Source organism: Mustela erminea, chromosome 7 (genome assembly GCF_009829155.1).
Source record: "Mustela erminea isolate mMusErm1 chromosome 7, mMusErm1.Pri, whole genome shotgun sequence".
NCBI classification, from domain to species: domain Eukaryota; kingdom Metazoa; phylum Chordata; class Mammalia; order Carnivora; family Mustelidae; genus Mustela; species Mustela erminea.
In genome coordinates, this window is record NC_045620.1 from 44,982,904 (window position 1) to 44,998,307 (window position 15,404).

The 15,404-nt window shown below is 39.2% G+C and overlaps 1 protein-coding gene and 1 pseudogene across 9 annotated transcripts in view; one reads left to right on the forward strand and one right to left on the reverse strand.

The window, feature by feature from the left end:
* Positions 1-15,404, reverse strand: part of RALGAPA2 (Ral GTPase activating protein catalytic subunit alpha 2) — a 324,605-nt gene that overhangs the window by 268,414 nt on the left and 40,787 nt on the right. For 8 of the 9 annotated variants that reach the window (XM_032351550.1, XM_032351548.1, XM_032351549.1 and 5 more), the window contains one exon: positions 3,201-3,258. In XM_032351550.1, coding sequence (XP_032207441.1) covers positions 3,201-3,258 — 58 coding nt within the window. Of the gene's footprint in view, positions 1-3,200; positions 3,259-14,400; positions 14,507-15,404 lie in introns of all 9 variants that reach the window. The other variant, XM_032351554.1, reaches the window with a different exon arrangement.
* LOC116596601 lies at positions 1,883-2,039 on the forward strand (annotated as a pseudogene).

Here is a 15,404-nt window from a genome sequence, read left to right on the forward strand (position 1 = left end):
ATTTTAGGTTTCTATATTTAGGGACATTATTTGTAGTGTGGGGCAGGAAGCATACCAAATCAGTGGTGTGTCAACCCAGCTTCAAGGTTCTAACCCAGTATTCCAGAGTACCTTGGCCACTATCAGCCACAGGACCATTTAATTAAGAAGTTTATACAGTAGTATTCTTCATATTAGATCAGAAATATTAGATACCTAGAATATAAAACATCTAAAATAAGGAACATTAGATACCTACAAAGTCTGGAGCTGACTAGTGAAAAGCTTCCTGTGCTAGCCTCAAGAGGTTTTGCAGAAGCCAAGAAGATACTAATGCTACGGAAATATTTAAAGCACAATCCTTTCCCTTTGAAATCTGGTGTTTCCTTATAGTTTCTTAGTTTCTATAACAAACTTGGTCAAGACCTTAATGACATATGGTAGCCATTTTAACAAATCTGAATAAAATGGGAAGAATGGAAAAGAGTAAGGTCAAGAAAATGTGTAGAATTGTTAATCTACAATCAGTTATTGGCCATTTAAAAACCCAAGAAGCTATGAAAACTCAAGTTTCTGTGTAGAATTTCCTAGTGGGCAGGATCTGACCTAAATCTGAACACCTAAGGTGGCAACACCCAACTAAGCTGAGGCTATTATGGCGTTAGTTATCCCACTGGCACTGAATATTCATCTCTTAGGCTACAGAAATAAGAATCCTCTTGGTTACAGGGTGTTGTCCAGTCCTCTGGGGTGTAACATAAAGATATCCACATTGGATTAATGTTTGCTGAACATCAACACAACACACACTGCCATTCTAAAACTTTGAAAAATTCTGATTCTAAATAAAAGACATTGAACCTGAAGATCATCATAAAAGGTATGTGGACCTGTCTAACCATCAACTTCTATCCAGTTCGAAAAATCAGGCAAAGATACCTGCATCTGGAAGGAGCCAGTATGATTCAAATACTAAGCATACAAGCATCAAAACAAGGATGATTTCATATATAAATGCTCCAACGTCAAAATTCTGAAACATGACACTTTCTGACCCTGTTATCTAGCCAGCTTATTCTATGCACAAGATAAACTAGCTTCTTCTACACACCAGACTAGATAAACAGCACCTGCTCTTAGGCTGGCTCAGGAGACTAGCACTCCGCAGTCCCCATCCAAGAGTCACTGCTCCTGGTCAGACACTATTGAACTGGGTAAAAAGCTGCTTGTACCTGCACACTTAATCAGTCATGTGGTAACAGTAGCCAGAGTTAAGGTAATCTCCTACACCACCTCCTACATGCATAAAGTCTCACAGCACAAATAGCAAATGATTTTCTATACCCAGTCCCAGTAAGGTTATCCAAGCTGAGGGGGGCCTATTAATCTGCAGACATTTTACAGTACTCTCTGTAGCAAACGAGGATAGTTTTCATAGACAGGACATAAGCAGAATGCACAGATTATATCTAGCAGAAATACAGAATTCTGCATGCACTTATTCTCATTTTTATCCATTCCTGCAACACCACGGAGTATTACAAGTCCCTACGATTCCTCTTCAGATTATACTTACCATTTGATTTTTAGATTTTTTTTTTTTAAAGATTTTATTTATTCTTCAGAGAGAGAGGGAGAGAGAGCGAGCACAGGCAGACAGAATGGCAGACAGAGGCTGAGGGAGAAGCAGGCTCCCTGCTGAGCAAGGAGCCCGATGTGGGACTCGATCCCAGGATGCTGGGATCATGACCTGAGCCGAAGGCAGTTGCTTAACCAACTGAGCCACCCAGGCGTCCCTTGATTTTTAGATTTTTACCCTAAATACACAACACCAAGTATCAATTAAAAGAAATGCTACCAATAACGCTATAATTTAAAGGAAAACCTTCTTTGGGTATTTGAAAGCTTTGCGCAGTGGCAGTATCGTAGCCAATGAGGTTTATCCGAGGCGCGATTATTGCTAATTGAAAGATTTAAAGACAAAGGCATGTACCTTCAAGTAATGATTTAATCATTCAGTTCAGTAGATGTATTTATTATATATACTTCACCAAACAGTTCTGTTTATAGAAGGGTCCAATTATATTTTTCATGTAAGTAGGAATAAATGAAATTTGGGATTCTGAATTTTGAAATATCCACAGAACGTGCCATGTTCTTTCAGGTCCCAGGTCTTTCACAGATCAATCTCCCATCTAGGAAACCCTTTCCATACTTCTATGTCAAGGCTCAGGTAGAGATTACCTCTCTTGAAGCCTTCCTCAAGTCCTCTGAAGAGAACTGTTCAACTTTCTTCATTGCTACCACTAGTACATTTTTTGTAGTAGCAATTCTACTGTAATTTTTTTTTTCAAACTTATTCCCCACCCTGGCAATCAGCTTATACCATACAAGCATGGTGAAATAGTCTTTGTTTCTTCCTCAATAGGTATTTGAATGAATATTAAGATCCCATTATGACGTTACATTTTCCTCAATGTGATTATCAGGCAAGGAGGAAAAGAGGGAGAAAGACCAAACCAGACACTCTTTAAACAGAAAGTAGGAGTCACAGTCAATAGCACAAAATTACATGAGTTGTGCCATGAATATTACATTGAGAGGAAACACTGTTCAATGTCAATGGCTGCACAGAAAGGGCAGCAATGCTAACTTAGATGTATTTCAAGTTCCCTCCTGCTGCCACACCTGAAAGCTTTCAAACAGAAGAACTCTGCATCAGTGAGAAAGTCTTGGAGAACAAGATATTTTTATTAAAAAAAACAAGTTACTCAAAAATACTCTGGTTTACCTGGTGATTCACAGACCTGTACCCCTGGGGATAAAAATACATTATATGTTTATAAAAAAATTTTTAAAAATACTCTGGATCAAATATTTCTCAAACAATTTGGTGCACAGGAATCCCCCGGAGCTCTTGTTAAAAATGCAGACTGATTTGGTAGGTCTGGCTGGGGCATGACATTCTGCATTTTCTAACAAGCTCTCAGGTGAGACCAGTGCTGCTTGTCTGCGAACCATCCTTTTTAAGGAGCACTTTTGGCGCAGGGATAGATATTTTCCTCCAAAGTCCAGGTGGGACTTGTCTTATATTTAACCAGCATGTCCTTGTTACTATTTCTTGTTGTAACCTAGTATTGAAGGTGCCAATTACATAAAACATTACTGAAAAGTCAACTGGAAAAAAATCTATAATTTTAGAAATCTTTAAATTTTCTTACCTATACTCTGGTAATGCCATCGAAAGAAAATTCGTTCAGGTAGAAATTGCAGTATTTTCTATAAAACAAATGTAAAAAAATTAAGATATAAAGACAAAATGAACTGCACACTTCATGATAGCACTATATATGAACTACACACTTCATGTTAGTACTATGTATGTACGTATATATATACACGAAGTGTGTGTGTATACAAACACACACACACACACACACACACACGTCTCAGAAAAGAAAACGTAAAAGCTATTTCTAATACGTAAATAGTGCGCTTGACTCTGTGGCCCATGGGACAGTGTCTTTTACTAGGCCCAAACAACCTTTCTTCCTTGAATGCCTTAAAGTCATCACTGTTCCAAGTTTAATTTCTCCTAAAAGAAAACAAGAAAAACAAGGGAAAAAAATCCCTAAAATAATCATTTTATCTTAATTAAATCATAGCCTTTGCTTAAGTTCGTATTAAAAGAATAATTTCTCAAATGCCAGATTCCCCACATTTCTGCTTTTCACCTTCCACTTTCCCTTCTCATTATCATTATTATTAGCCTCTGGACAAGGACCAGTGTCAGGAAGAAAGATGAACGTCCAGAAGGATAAGACTGTGAACATACAGTGGGTTAACAAAATGAAATTGCTGTCAAGAATTTCTTGAAATTAATAGCTAAAAATAAGTTTAGGATTGCAATTAGGAATTTCACACCCTTCACCCCACATATTGGAAGATACAATAAGGAATAAATGAATGACATACAAGAGTATTTAGCTAATAAAAGTAGCTCTTCCAAAAAAAAAACCCAAATGACCTTTCTCTTTTTTTTCCCCACTTATTTTTCCAATAAGTTTTGGCAAGTTATTCTTGGGTCCTAAGATTCTTTGTACTTTCTCGGCAACCACCTTGTTAAGAAATTTAGAAATCCAGAAACTCATCAAAATATATTTCTTGGTATTGATAACACATCCCTATTTGACCATAACAAATCCCCATTCCAGGTTCATCTAGGCTAACAGTCTAACAGTGAGAAAGATGAAGGTAAAACACGTATATCCAAATCTCCTGAATAAGTATATTTCCCAGCTCATCAACTGCCTCCTCCATCTGAAGCAGCCTGAGGTTTGGTTTTGTTTTCATTTTGTCTTAACTTCCCCCTGGGTCAGTAACGTATGCTTGTCTTACTTCATTTGTTCCCATGTAAGAACATCTCCTGATGATCTGAGAAAAGGCATGACAGGTAAACTTCCGTCAGATACGGGGGCTTTAAGGGCACGGACTCCTTGCTCCCCCTGGAGGCTTTTCCAACCACAGCCTTGTGCCTATGGTGCTGCCTCACCATTCCTCTCACTGCAGGCACCACCTCCCCACAGGGGCCTTTCTGGGCCTTCTTTCTTTCTGGGTACCACCTCACCACTACTCTGATGCTCTCTCCACCGCCTCTTCTGTGGTCTTCCTCGCCCTTGCCCCTCCCTGAAGTCATCTTCACCTTCACTCATTTAAAGGCGGTATTCCCTCCACCAGAGTGTCAGCCCTGAGAAAAAGAACATCCCTGTCTTTTCTCTGAAGCATCCCCAGTACCAAGAGCATGGCTGGCACACAGCATGTGCTCAAATAAATACTCAGGAGAAGAATAATGCAGGCTTTTTACTTGGACAACTGTTTTGAGTATTACAAGTTTCCTAATGTTTGCTATGGTCCTCTGTTCATGTTAACATAAGGTGGACCTGATCTTTCCCTACAGGTCACTGATTTAATGATATTTACATGAAAATACATTAAAATGTGTGGGCATTTTTAAAACCCTAAACTTAGTAAAGAAAATCTAAACAAAAAAATAAAAGCTGTATAATTAAAAAGAACTAATTTTTCAAGATTTGACAAACATAAGAAAATATAAATGCATTTAGTTACAGTCTTCGTTATAAATTCTTTACACCACACATCTACACGGATGAAAATTCTACACAGACTATACTGAAGACTATTTCTGATTATATATATGAAAAACAGTATGTACCTGATCACAGGCTGAGAATCACTCACAGGAGTTCTACCCTACATTTCCACTTCAGACTTCCTCTAGAACATGTCGGCTCCGTGTCTCATAGCCCATAACTCTACAGGTATCTTATATCTTGTTTGACTACGTGTTCATGCTGACACACACTCAAACACACTTATAAACACACAATGGGCACATGCACATCAAACCCCATTTACTGAAAAATACCTACACATTTGATACCAAGCTTGGCATCTGCAATGCAGAAATAAAGTAAATGTTCACAAACTACTTCGTTCTTCCTTATAAAGATTTCATGTTTAGTGGGCAAGAGAGAGGATGAAGAAAATACCATTCCAGAGGAAATAAAAGCCTGAGAAAAGTTACCCGGAGGAGGGGTACCTGAGTGGCTCAGTGGGTTAAAGCCTCTGCCTTTGGCTTGGGTTATGATCCCAGGGTCCTGGGATCGAGCCCCACATCGGGCTCTCTGCTTGGCGGGGAGTTTGCTTCCTCCTCTCTCTCTGCCTGCCTCTCTGCCTACTTGTGATCTCTGTCAAATTAAAAAAAAAAAAAAAAAAAAAGAAGTTTCCCTGAGGAGCTGTGGAGGGGCAGGGAAAGCATCTAATCTCAGAAGAAGCTTCACAGAATGGTTCCAGGAAAAAAGGACTCCTGAGTGGAGACTTATAGAATTAATTAAATGAGTCTAGTGGAGAACAGGAACAAAAGGAAGAGCATGTGTGAAGGCCAAGAGGCAAATACAGCCTGGTACCTGAAAGGAACAGCAGCAGCAAGAGAGCCCACTTGGCTGGCAGGTAGGTGAGGAGGGGAGGAAAAGGGCCTGGAGAGGCAGGAGAGGCCATGATCTCAGGGAGCACTGTGCAGTCACTGAACGGGTTCCAGCTGGAGAGGAAATTAAGATGTCTGAGAGGAGAGGCAAGAGATATCAAGGAAGACAATGGTAGCATTTCAGATAAGGAATGAAGTGGCCTGGACAAAGGTCAGCAAAATAAAGAGAAGCACGTAAGAGTGATATTCAGGAGGTAAACCTGTCAAGACCGTGATTAGAGTACTTGTGGTGAATGGAGGACTCAGGAATGACTTCCCAGTGGCTCAGCAGATGGCCACACTTCTATCTAAGATATCAAATCCAGAAGAAATCCCAGAACTAAAGCATGTCAAGTTCGATTCTGGACATTCTGGAACTGAAAATGTCAATGGACTTATTCAACGATATTCTATCCAATTTGATACATGGCCCTGGAGGGCAGAAGCAGGATTTGGAGGGTAACAGAATATAGGTAGCTGCGGAAGATGTGTGTGTATAAGATCCCTCTGAGAGGGCTTACAAGGAAATGAAATGAGGATATTGGTGCACTGAAGTTCTCCGAAGACAATAAGAATGAAGTAGGAAGGGGCACTTGGGTGACTCAGCTGGTTAAGCATCTGCCTTTGGCTTAGGTCATTAGACCAGGGTTCTGGGATCCAGCCCAGAGTCAAGCTCCTTCCTCAGTAGGGAGTCTCCTTCTCCCTCTCCGTCTACTGATTCCTGTGTTTGTGTATGTTCTCTCTCTCCCCCTCTCTCTCAAATAAATAAATAAATCTTCCAAAAAAAAAAAAAAAAAAGGGATGAAGAAGGAAGAGCAGAAGTTGGAGACAGGTATGCACAGGTCAAAGAAGTTTTCAATGTGCCAGGTGTTTTGCATGTTTGTCTTAAGAGATTAAAAATACTTATGACTGTATGTACAACTACTTAGAAAAAGTTAAAAGATGCTGGAAAATACAAGAAAGCATGCAAATGAAAATATAAGAAAAGCAACTTCAGTATTAAATCAAGTGAACTCAACATTAGCTGTTGCCTGAAGAACCCATAACCTTTGTCAGCCAGCTGTCAAACACCAGGCAGGATAGATCGATCTATAAATTGTGCAGAGGCAAGTAAATGGCTCCTTGAAGGAAAAAGTCAAGTAAGTCTTCCCTTCGGTGTGTCTGATGACAGATGAACAATGATCACTGCAGGCTGAGTTCTTGGGGGATGGATACTGTGGTGGGATTAGGACTTCCTCGTTTACTGGAACAGAACATCTGTGGGAGGGAAATGAGGAAACGGGGGTGGGCAGGGAGCCTCAGACCATCCTACAGAGCTGAAAGTCTCTGCCAGCTTAGCGAAGCTCCAGAGCAAAGACAGCACATTAGAGGGGTCTGCTGGGCCTGAAAATGGCTAGGTCCTCATACCACCACCTTGCTCAGTCACTGGCTGGGGATGAGAAGAGCTGACTATGGCTGGAGAGCTGAAGACATTGACAACCTCGGGTTGCCAGCTAACCCTGCTCCTTGTAGACCGGAAGCAAATTTTTTCTTGCAGTGCAATGTGAGCAGCACATCTCTCTGCCACAATCATCTTCCAATGACTATATAGTTTCATCACATTAAGAGGCTGAGTGCTTCTAAGAGCAATGCACCCTACTCCAGGGACACGATCTCTGCTGGTATTGTTTCTTGTAAATGAGCTGCTGCCTCACGTTGATGAAAGCCTAGACCTGGTAAATCCTTCCAGTCCTTTTTCTGCCTTGCAGTCCACTCTTCCTGAGCAAATGGCACAGCACTGACTCATATCCTTTCTCATGCATTCTCCACCAAGGGCACCGGGCACCCCAGCTGCATTCTGGGATCAACTTTTGATACCATCCTGCCATTGGATTCTAAAACATCATACAGAAGATGCTGAGAGAATTACTCCACCCATCCAGAGGAGATCTTATATGGACTAGATGAATGTTTGCCATGCTGACTGTTCTTCAGACTTTAACTTTAGTCAGGAAACGAATGTGGCACTGAATCATGTTTTTCAGCTTTCTAAAATATTTCTCTGTCTCCTTGACTTGGGTTTATTTTCTTAATGTGCAACAGAGAAAAATGTCTTTTTAATATAAAGAAAGCTAAGGAACACAGCAAGATGACCTGTATCTAGACACGTGGATGCTGTCAGTAGCCACTAGTAGTCTCCAACTTGTTCTGAGGTCAGGCCTATCATCATCACCACTTCTGGATAAAAGTTTTCAGGTTTATAAAATGGATGGACTTTAAAGACATGCAAAAACAAACTCAATAAGGTTTGTCTATAAAATACCATACGCAAAGTCTGAACTGCTAAAAGCATTCCCAAATTGACAGAAACTTATACAACATTGAAACGTCATCCTCGCTATTGCTTCTTTTTGTGCCAAATATTGCACGGACCATTGTGTATGCATTAAGGTCTCTGAAGTCAAGAAAAGTAAAGTCCCATATGACTATCTGTGTCAAAATGTTAAGTGTGTCCCTCAGAAAGCCCCACATGAAGCCTACCTTTGCTGAGGCAAATACATTATGGCATTTCTACTGCAGCTGATATTCTAAGCTACACTACTAGGAATGCAACATAAGCAATTGACATCTTGTTTGTACTTTCACTGGAGAGTAAAATTAAAAAAATTTTTCAAGAAAGTCACACATTGTGAATAAATATTACTTTCCTGAGAAACATGTGGCTCCCTTGAATGTGCTCAGCTCCATCTATACAGTAATCCATTATAGCACACTTGAAATCAAAATTAGGTATTACTACTGATCGGCACATCAGGGAATCTGTCATTCTTTTAACTGATTATCTATAGTGCTTTTTTCTTCAGAACCTACTGCATGACCAGGAATACTGCGAAATGCAAGCTGCAATTTATACAAGATGCCTCAGTGTACTTTAAAACTGCTGATCTTTGTTTAATTCATGTGAGAAACCTTTTTTCCCCACATTATTACCAGATGATCGCAACATATCCCAGTTGATTCACACTTGATTTTAATTTCACTTATAAAGGAAGGACGAAGAATGAGGACAAGATCCCATCCTAACTCATGTGAGGTGATCTAGCAAAACAATGGCCAACGAAACGTGTTCTGTCCAGAAGCAGGGAACACAGGATGCAACTTTCCCTGAAACTAGCTACATGACACAGGGTGTGAGGTAAAGGAAGTGCTGACTAGGGAAAAAATAGGGAGTTTGGTTTAAAAGAACAGTAAAGGTCATAGTTACTTGATCTTTTGAGTAATAAAAGGTCAGAAACATTCTGACAACTGGGCAGTGGGTTTAAAGGGAATGCTAGGAGAACCTGGGCCACAAGGACAGTCTGGTTTCGAAGAAATTCATGGGAGGAGGAGGCTGGAAGCATGGATGCTTCCAGGAAGACAGAGAGAGAGGGCACCTTGTTCTTCCGCAGTCATGAGCCTAGCCAGGCATCTCTTACTAACAATGACTTAACCATCCAGTGTGGACAAAATACCTGCACTGAACACTGCATTGAAGTAAGTGTCAACACTTACTTGAGAACCTAAAATTTCAGAGAAATGAGCTAACAGAAGGAACTGCATCATGTTAAGTAGAAGATGACTACATTTTTAGCTAAAAAGGGTATATTTCTCTTCATATATGGTAATCCCATCCAGAACAGTACATTATCTATCTGATCACTAGCCATGCCATTCCTGAGCAAGGAAAGCACAGCTCCATATTGTTACATCCTCTCCAGTCTTTAAGACCCAACTTAACCATTACCTCTTCAGAAGGGCCCACTTCAACCATACCTCTCACCACACTCCTCCCCAGCATGCTTCTCTCAGCTAGAGGGACACAGGGCCTACCCCACTGTTAGGTGCTGGATTTCTTGAGAGAAGGAACCCTCTGTTAGCTATCCTGTATCCCCAGTCTTAAGAACATTGCCTGACACATCATGTTTCCTAACAAACACTTCATGCACAAAGAGAGGAATGAGTAAGAAATGAAGAAGAGTAAGACAATAGGATTCTAAGTTTAGTTCACATTTATAGGTAGACACACAGGTAATGAATGCCTCATTTGAAGAAAGGCGCCCACACTCTAACACGGTGGAAACACAGAAACTGGCAAGTAGGTACATGATAAAGATAACTGAGTGTGGAATTGTGCTTCCAAACATTACAGAAAACCTTAATGCTTGATTAGGATCATCACTTGAGAGGCAATACTTTTCTTGTTTAAGGTAAAAGTGAATAAATGAAAATATTTCAAAAGAGAGACTAAAATATAAGACAAAGACATCTAAAGGAAATACGGAACGTAATAAAAATGGATGGACATCTAATTTCTCCCTCCTATATTGTAGAAATCAACCAATACTAAAATGTTGAAAACCACATTAAGCAATTAAAATCTAGCAGGGGTGAAGGATCCCATTTACAACAAAACCACACAGAGAAAGTACTGCTTAAAGCACACACGAAATTGCAAGGAGTCATGAGGGGTGGGGGGGTTAGTGCTCCTCGCATGAAAGCAGAACATATCCAGAATATGTAGCAAAGGAGGGGACCGTCCTAGACAAAAATGGAGATTCCACTTTCTGAAAGAGATTTGCTGAAATAGGGTAATTTTTTTTTAGAATTTCTGAGCCATGCTCTTAAAAGATCCAAGAAGACACTGAATCTTTTTTACGATCTAAGAAAATAAAGAAAATGGTGACACACAAATAAGTCACATGCTGAAAGCAGAAAATATTACATGGAGATGAAAAATGGAAAGCATGAATCTAGAGTCCTACAGAGTTCTCTACTGTAACCCTGTGCATCACAAGACCTCCCTGGAACTAAATAGGTTGAATGGAGATAAATATCTAGAAAGAGCATGTCTAACGTTGTACTTTCTATGTCTAACTAAAAATCCTACACAAATCTACAAAAGCAGAATATCTATGAAGGAACAAAAATCAGGCTCATAGTCGTCTTCTCTGCAACATTAAGCTCCAGAAGACAGTGTGGTCAATGGCTCACTGTAGGCCAAGCCAAGTAGAATGGGCAACAGAATACCACCTATATGGAGAAGAGAAGTTCCAAAGTAGACCAGGTGCTTATGTAAGAATCCAGTACATCATAAAGATAGCTAGCGTAAACTACAGCTGTTTAAAAAGCAAACAAAATTCAGAATTTTAAGAAAAAAAAAAAAGATTATGATTCAGAAAGTATATAGTCTGATGTATTTGTCTGAAGCTAAAATAAAGATATTCTAGAGCTGGAGTTATACCAGCCACATATCTGCCTTCCTCAACATATGAAGCAAATTTATATACCAGCAAATACAGAGATTAGTTAATCCAAAACCAAAGCTGCAGGGTATAAACACTGTAAAAGTGAGCTATATTTATAGAATAGGAGTTAATATGATTATAAAAACTACAGTATATCCTCAAAATGATTAACCTAAGAGAAGTAACATTCTAAAAATATTATAATAAAACAATCTAGATATAAAATACTTAAAATAGCTGAGTAGTGAGAAGTACAAAAAATATATGGGATGAAAGTAAAAGGATGGGGTTATCATCAAGTACTGCTTTACTCTTGATATGAATAATTAGAAGAAAAAGATTTGAATGGTATTTTGCTGATTTAAAGATAATTATTAATAATACAGAGAATCATAGGGGAATGGAGAAAAAACTGAATGGGAAGAAATCAGAGAAGAAGACAAACCATGAGATACTCTTAACGCTGGGAAACAAACTGAGGGTTATGGAAAGGAATGGTGATAAGGGGATGGGGTATTTGGGTGATGGGCATTAAGGAGGGCACATGATACCATGAACACTGGGTATTATATGCAATTAATGAATGACTGAACACTACATCAAAAAATAATGATGTGGGGCACCTGGGTGCCTCAGTGGGTTAAGCCTCTGCCTTAGGCTTGGGTCATGATTTCAGGGTCCTGGGATCGAGCCCGGCATCAGGCTCTCTGCTCAGCAGGGAGACTTCTTCCCCTCTCTCTCTGCCTCCTCTCTGCCTACTGTGATCCCTGTCTGTCAAATAAATAAGTAAAATCTTAAAAAAAAAAAAAAAAAACAACTAATGATGTACTTTATGTTGGCTAGTCAAATTTAAATTAAAAATAAATAAATAAATTTGCGGTCTAAAAATATTAATAAAGATAATTATTGGAATGATAGAAAACAGAAAGTATATTTTCCAAATCACAAAGTATATTCCATAAAGTGAAAGTGACTTCTCCCCCAAAAAACAAGAGTAGAAGAAAAACCAAGAATATTGATTATCACACACAAAAAATCATATACACGAACAGGTTAAGTTCCTCCACCAGAGACCAGGTCAGTCAGAAATGTCTTTCAAATACAGAAAGATTAACAATAAAGTACAGAATATGACATATCAGGCATGCATCGGCACAAACACACAGCAAAGTAGTATCAATATCAAGTGAAAAGGCGTTAAGAGGGACAAAGGGAATATTTCAATTAGATTAAAAGTGTAATTCACAATATAGTGATAAGACAAACATTTAGGCAACCAATAACACAGGATGAAAATAAAACAAAAAGTACACAAAAATAAAAGAAATGCAGTTAACTGAGGGGAAAAACATTTATCATAGAATACTTTAATGCACTCTATCCTTGACAGATAAAAGAGGGCATACATTGCAATATAGCATCTTTGAATACAATTAACAGTAGCTTAATATATATGTGGAGAAACAAGATTTCACTTCGTAGATTCTAGCACTCATGAAAATATACCAAAAGTTATTTTTCTAAGCCATGGGAAGAAACCCACAAAGTAGGAGGTGCACAAATCATGAGTAAACTCAATACACTTCATGTCCACCTTTGAGAGTTTAAACTAAAAAACAATGGAAGTACATGAAGGACTTTAAAACATTCTTGTGAGCAACAATCAAGTAAAAAAATAATAATAAAACAACCTTCTAATTACAGACTAAAAATTATCAACAATGTGAATGCTGTAGAACAAAAAATGGCCAAAGCTAAAAAAGAGAAAAATCTGTAGAGTTTAATTTTCTGTAACACCAGAATGAAATACATAAAAATAAGTTTAAACTGAAAAAGCTTATAAAAGGTTGATTTTTTTAAAGATTTTTTCTTTATTTATTTGACAGAGAGAGAGATCACAAGTAGGCAGAGAGGCAGGCACAGAGAGGGGGCAGAAGCAGGCTCCCTGCTGAACAGAGAGCCAGATGTAGAGCTCAATCCCAGAACCCTGAGATCATGACCTGAAGGCAGAGGCTTTAACCCACTGAGCCACCCAGGCACCCTAAAAGGTTGATTTTTAAGGAAGAAATCAATATCAAAGAAAAGAAAAGCAAATTTGATGACAGCAAACCCTCTCTGAGTACAACAAATCACTAAGCTATAGATGGGGATTTGAATTGGTAGTAGTGTAGGTAATTAAAACAAATTTCCTCTAAATCAACTATTTATTTGACTCATTAATAAATATTCTTAAGTGCCTCTTTTGTGCCAGGTACCATAGGAGGGATCAGAGATAAAGCAACATAGTACCCTGTTCCTGCTCTAAAAATGACAGCCTGAAGGGGAAAGGCAAGAGCAGCAGGGATGTCAGTACAGGCACAAGGAAGTGAGTATAGACAAGGCACACTTCCAAAGGAAGATCACCTTTGAACTGAATCCTGAAAAATACAAAGAAGTAAGCCAGGCAGCAGAGGACATTTTAGGCAGACGAAGCAGTTAGCAAGAAAAAAACAAAAACAAAAAACCCTGCCGCTTTGTTGCCAGTAGGAGCAAAAGTAAGGTGGGTGACAAGGGATGGAACGGCAGGCAGAGACCAGATCAGGAAAGGCCTTGAACATCTTGGCAGGGAGTTTAGTCTTCATCTTAAAGGCCAAAGGAATAAGAGTTACATTATACAAAGAGCATTCCAGGTGGAGAGGGAGAAAGAAGAGGCAGAAGATCAAAGAACAAAAGACTAGTTAGTTAACAGGATACTCCAGTAGGAGGGAAGAATGAACAAAGGCTGAGGCAGTGGGAAAAAGAGGGTATTCAAGAGCACCAGCATGAGATGTACAGAACCACGGAGTGGAGAAAGTACTACCAATACCGATCAAAACAGACAGATAAAGATAGGATACCATTTTCGTTATACTAAAGATCTAATATCCCAAAACATGGTACTGTAAGCCCTTGATAGACTGACTGTAAGAGGTTATTTTTTTTCAATTTGATATCATGCAAAAGTCTAGTATCTTTTTAACAAAAATCAAATTGCAGTAGATTATTTTTAATGAGTAACAATCCAGATTATCCCCCCTCTCTCTCTCTCAAATTTATAAATAAACTACTTTAAAAAGAAGAAAAAGTGTCACAGACCTGCAATCAACTCAGGACAGGCCACTTGGCCATGTTCACTCAGCGAATGCCCAAGGTCTGCAAGAACAGCTGGTGCACCTCATGCAGACTCTCCTTCCAACCTGGCCTGTGTCACAAGCACATCAAACACTAGGTGTCACTGAAACAGACACCACACTACACATCCAAACAAAACAAGCCAGAGAAAATTTACAGCATACCTTGGTACAACTCTGTCCTGAATTTACAAAAAAAAGAAACTGGAAGAGATTATGCTGAGTGAAATAAGTCAAGCAGAAAGAGTCAATTATCGTATGGTTTTACTTATTTGTGGAGCATAAGAAATAACACGAAGGACATGGGGAAATGGAGAGAAGGGAGTTAGGGAAAATTGAGGGGGAGATGAAGCATGAGAGACTATGGACTCTGAAAAACAATCTGAGGGTTTTGAAGGGGTGGGAGTAGGAGGTTGGGTGAGCCCAGTGGTGGGTATTATGGAGGGCATGTATTGCATGGGACACTGGATATGGTACATAAACAATGAATTCTGGTACACTGAAAAGAAATTCAAATTTTTTTTTAAAAAGTTAAAAAATTAAAGAAAAGAAACCAACTCATCCAAATTCTGTGAACACACTAATACAAATCAATTTAAAGGGACAGAAAAAGCTCTTTACAACTCTCCTGCTCTTCTAACAATAAATACAACCTGCTACTGTGAATTTTCCATATATTTAGTTCTGATGCCATCTCTACTAGCTGCCGTTTAAGGGTTCTTGGAAGCATTTGCTAATGCTGCCTTCCAGAGGGCCCGTTCAGAGAGTGTCAGTTACCAACGAGTCAGGCAGCACACTGCGTGAGAGAGGCCAGAGTGCCAGGAAGCTCAGGGCATCTGGGCCACAACAGATAATCACCAGAATGTAATTTCAGACTTCCACAAACATGTCTCCAGTTTCCCTTCCCCCAAGGTGAATTGAATAATTCAGTATATCCTGTTGGGTCAATCCCAAGTTTCTCACCAGAAG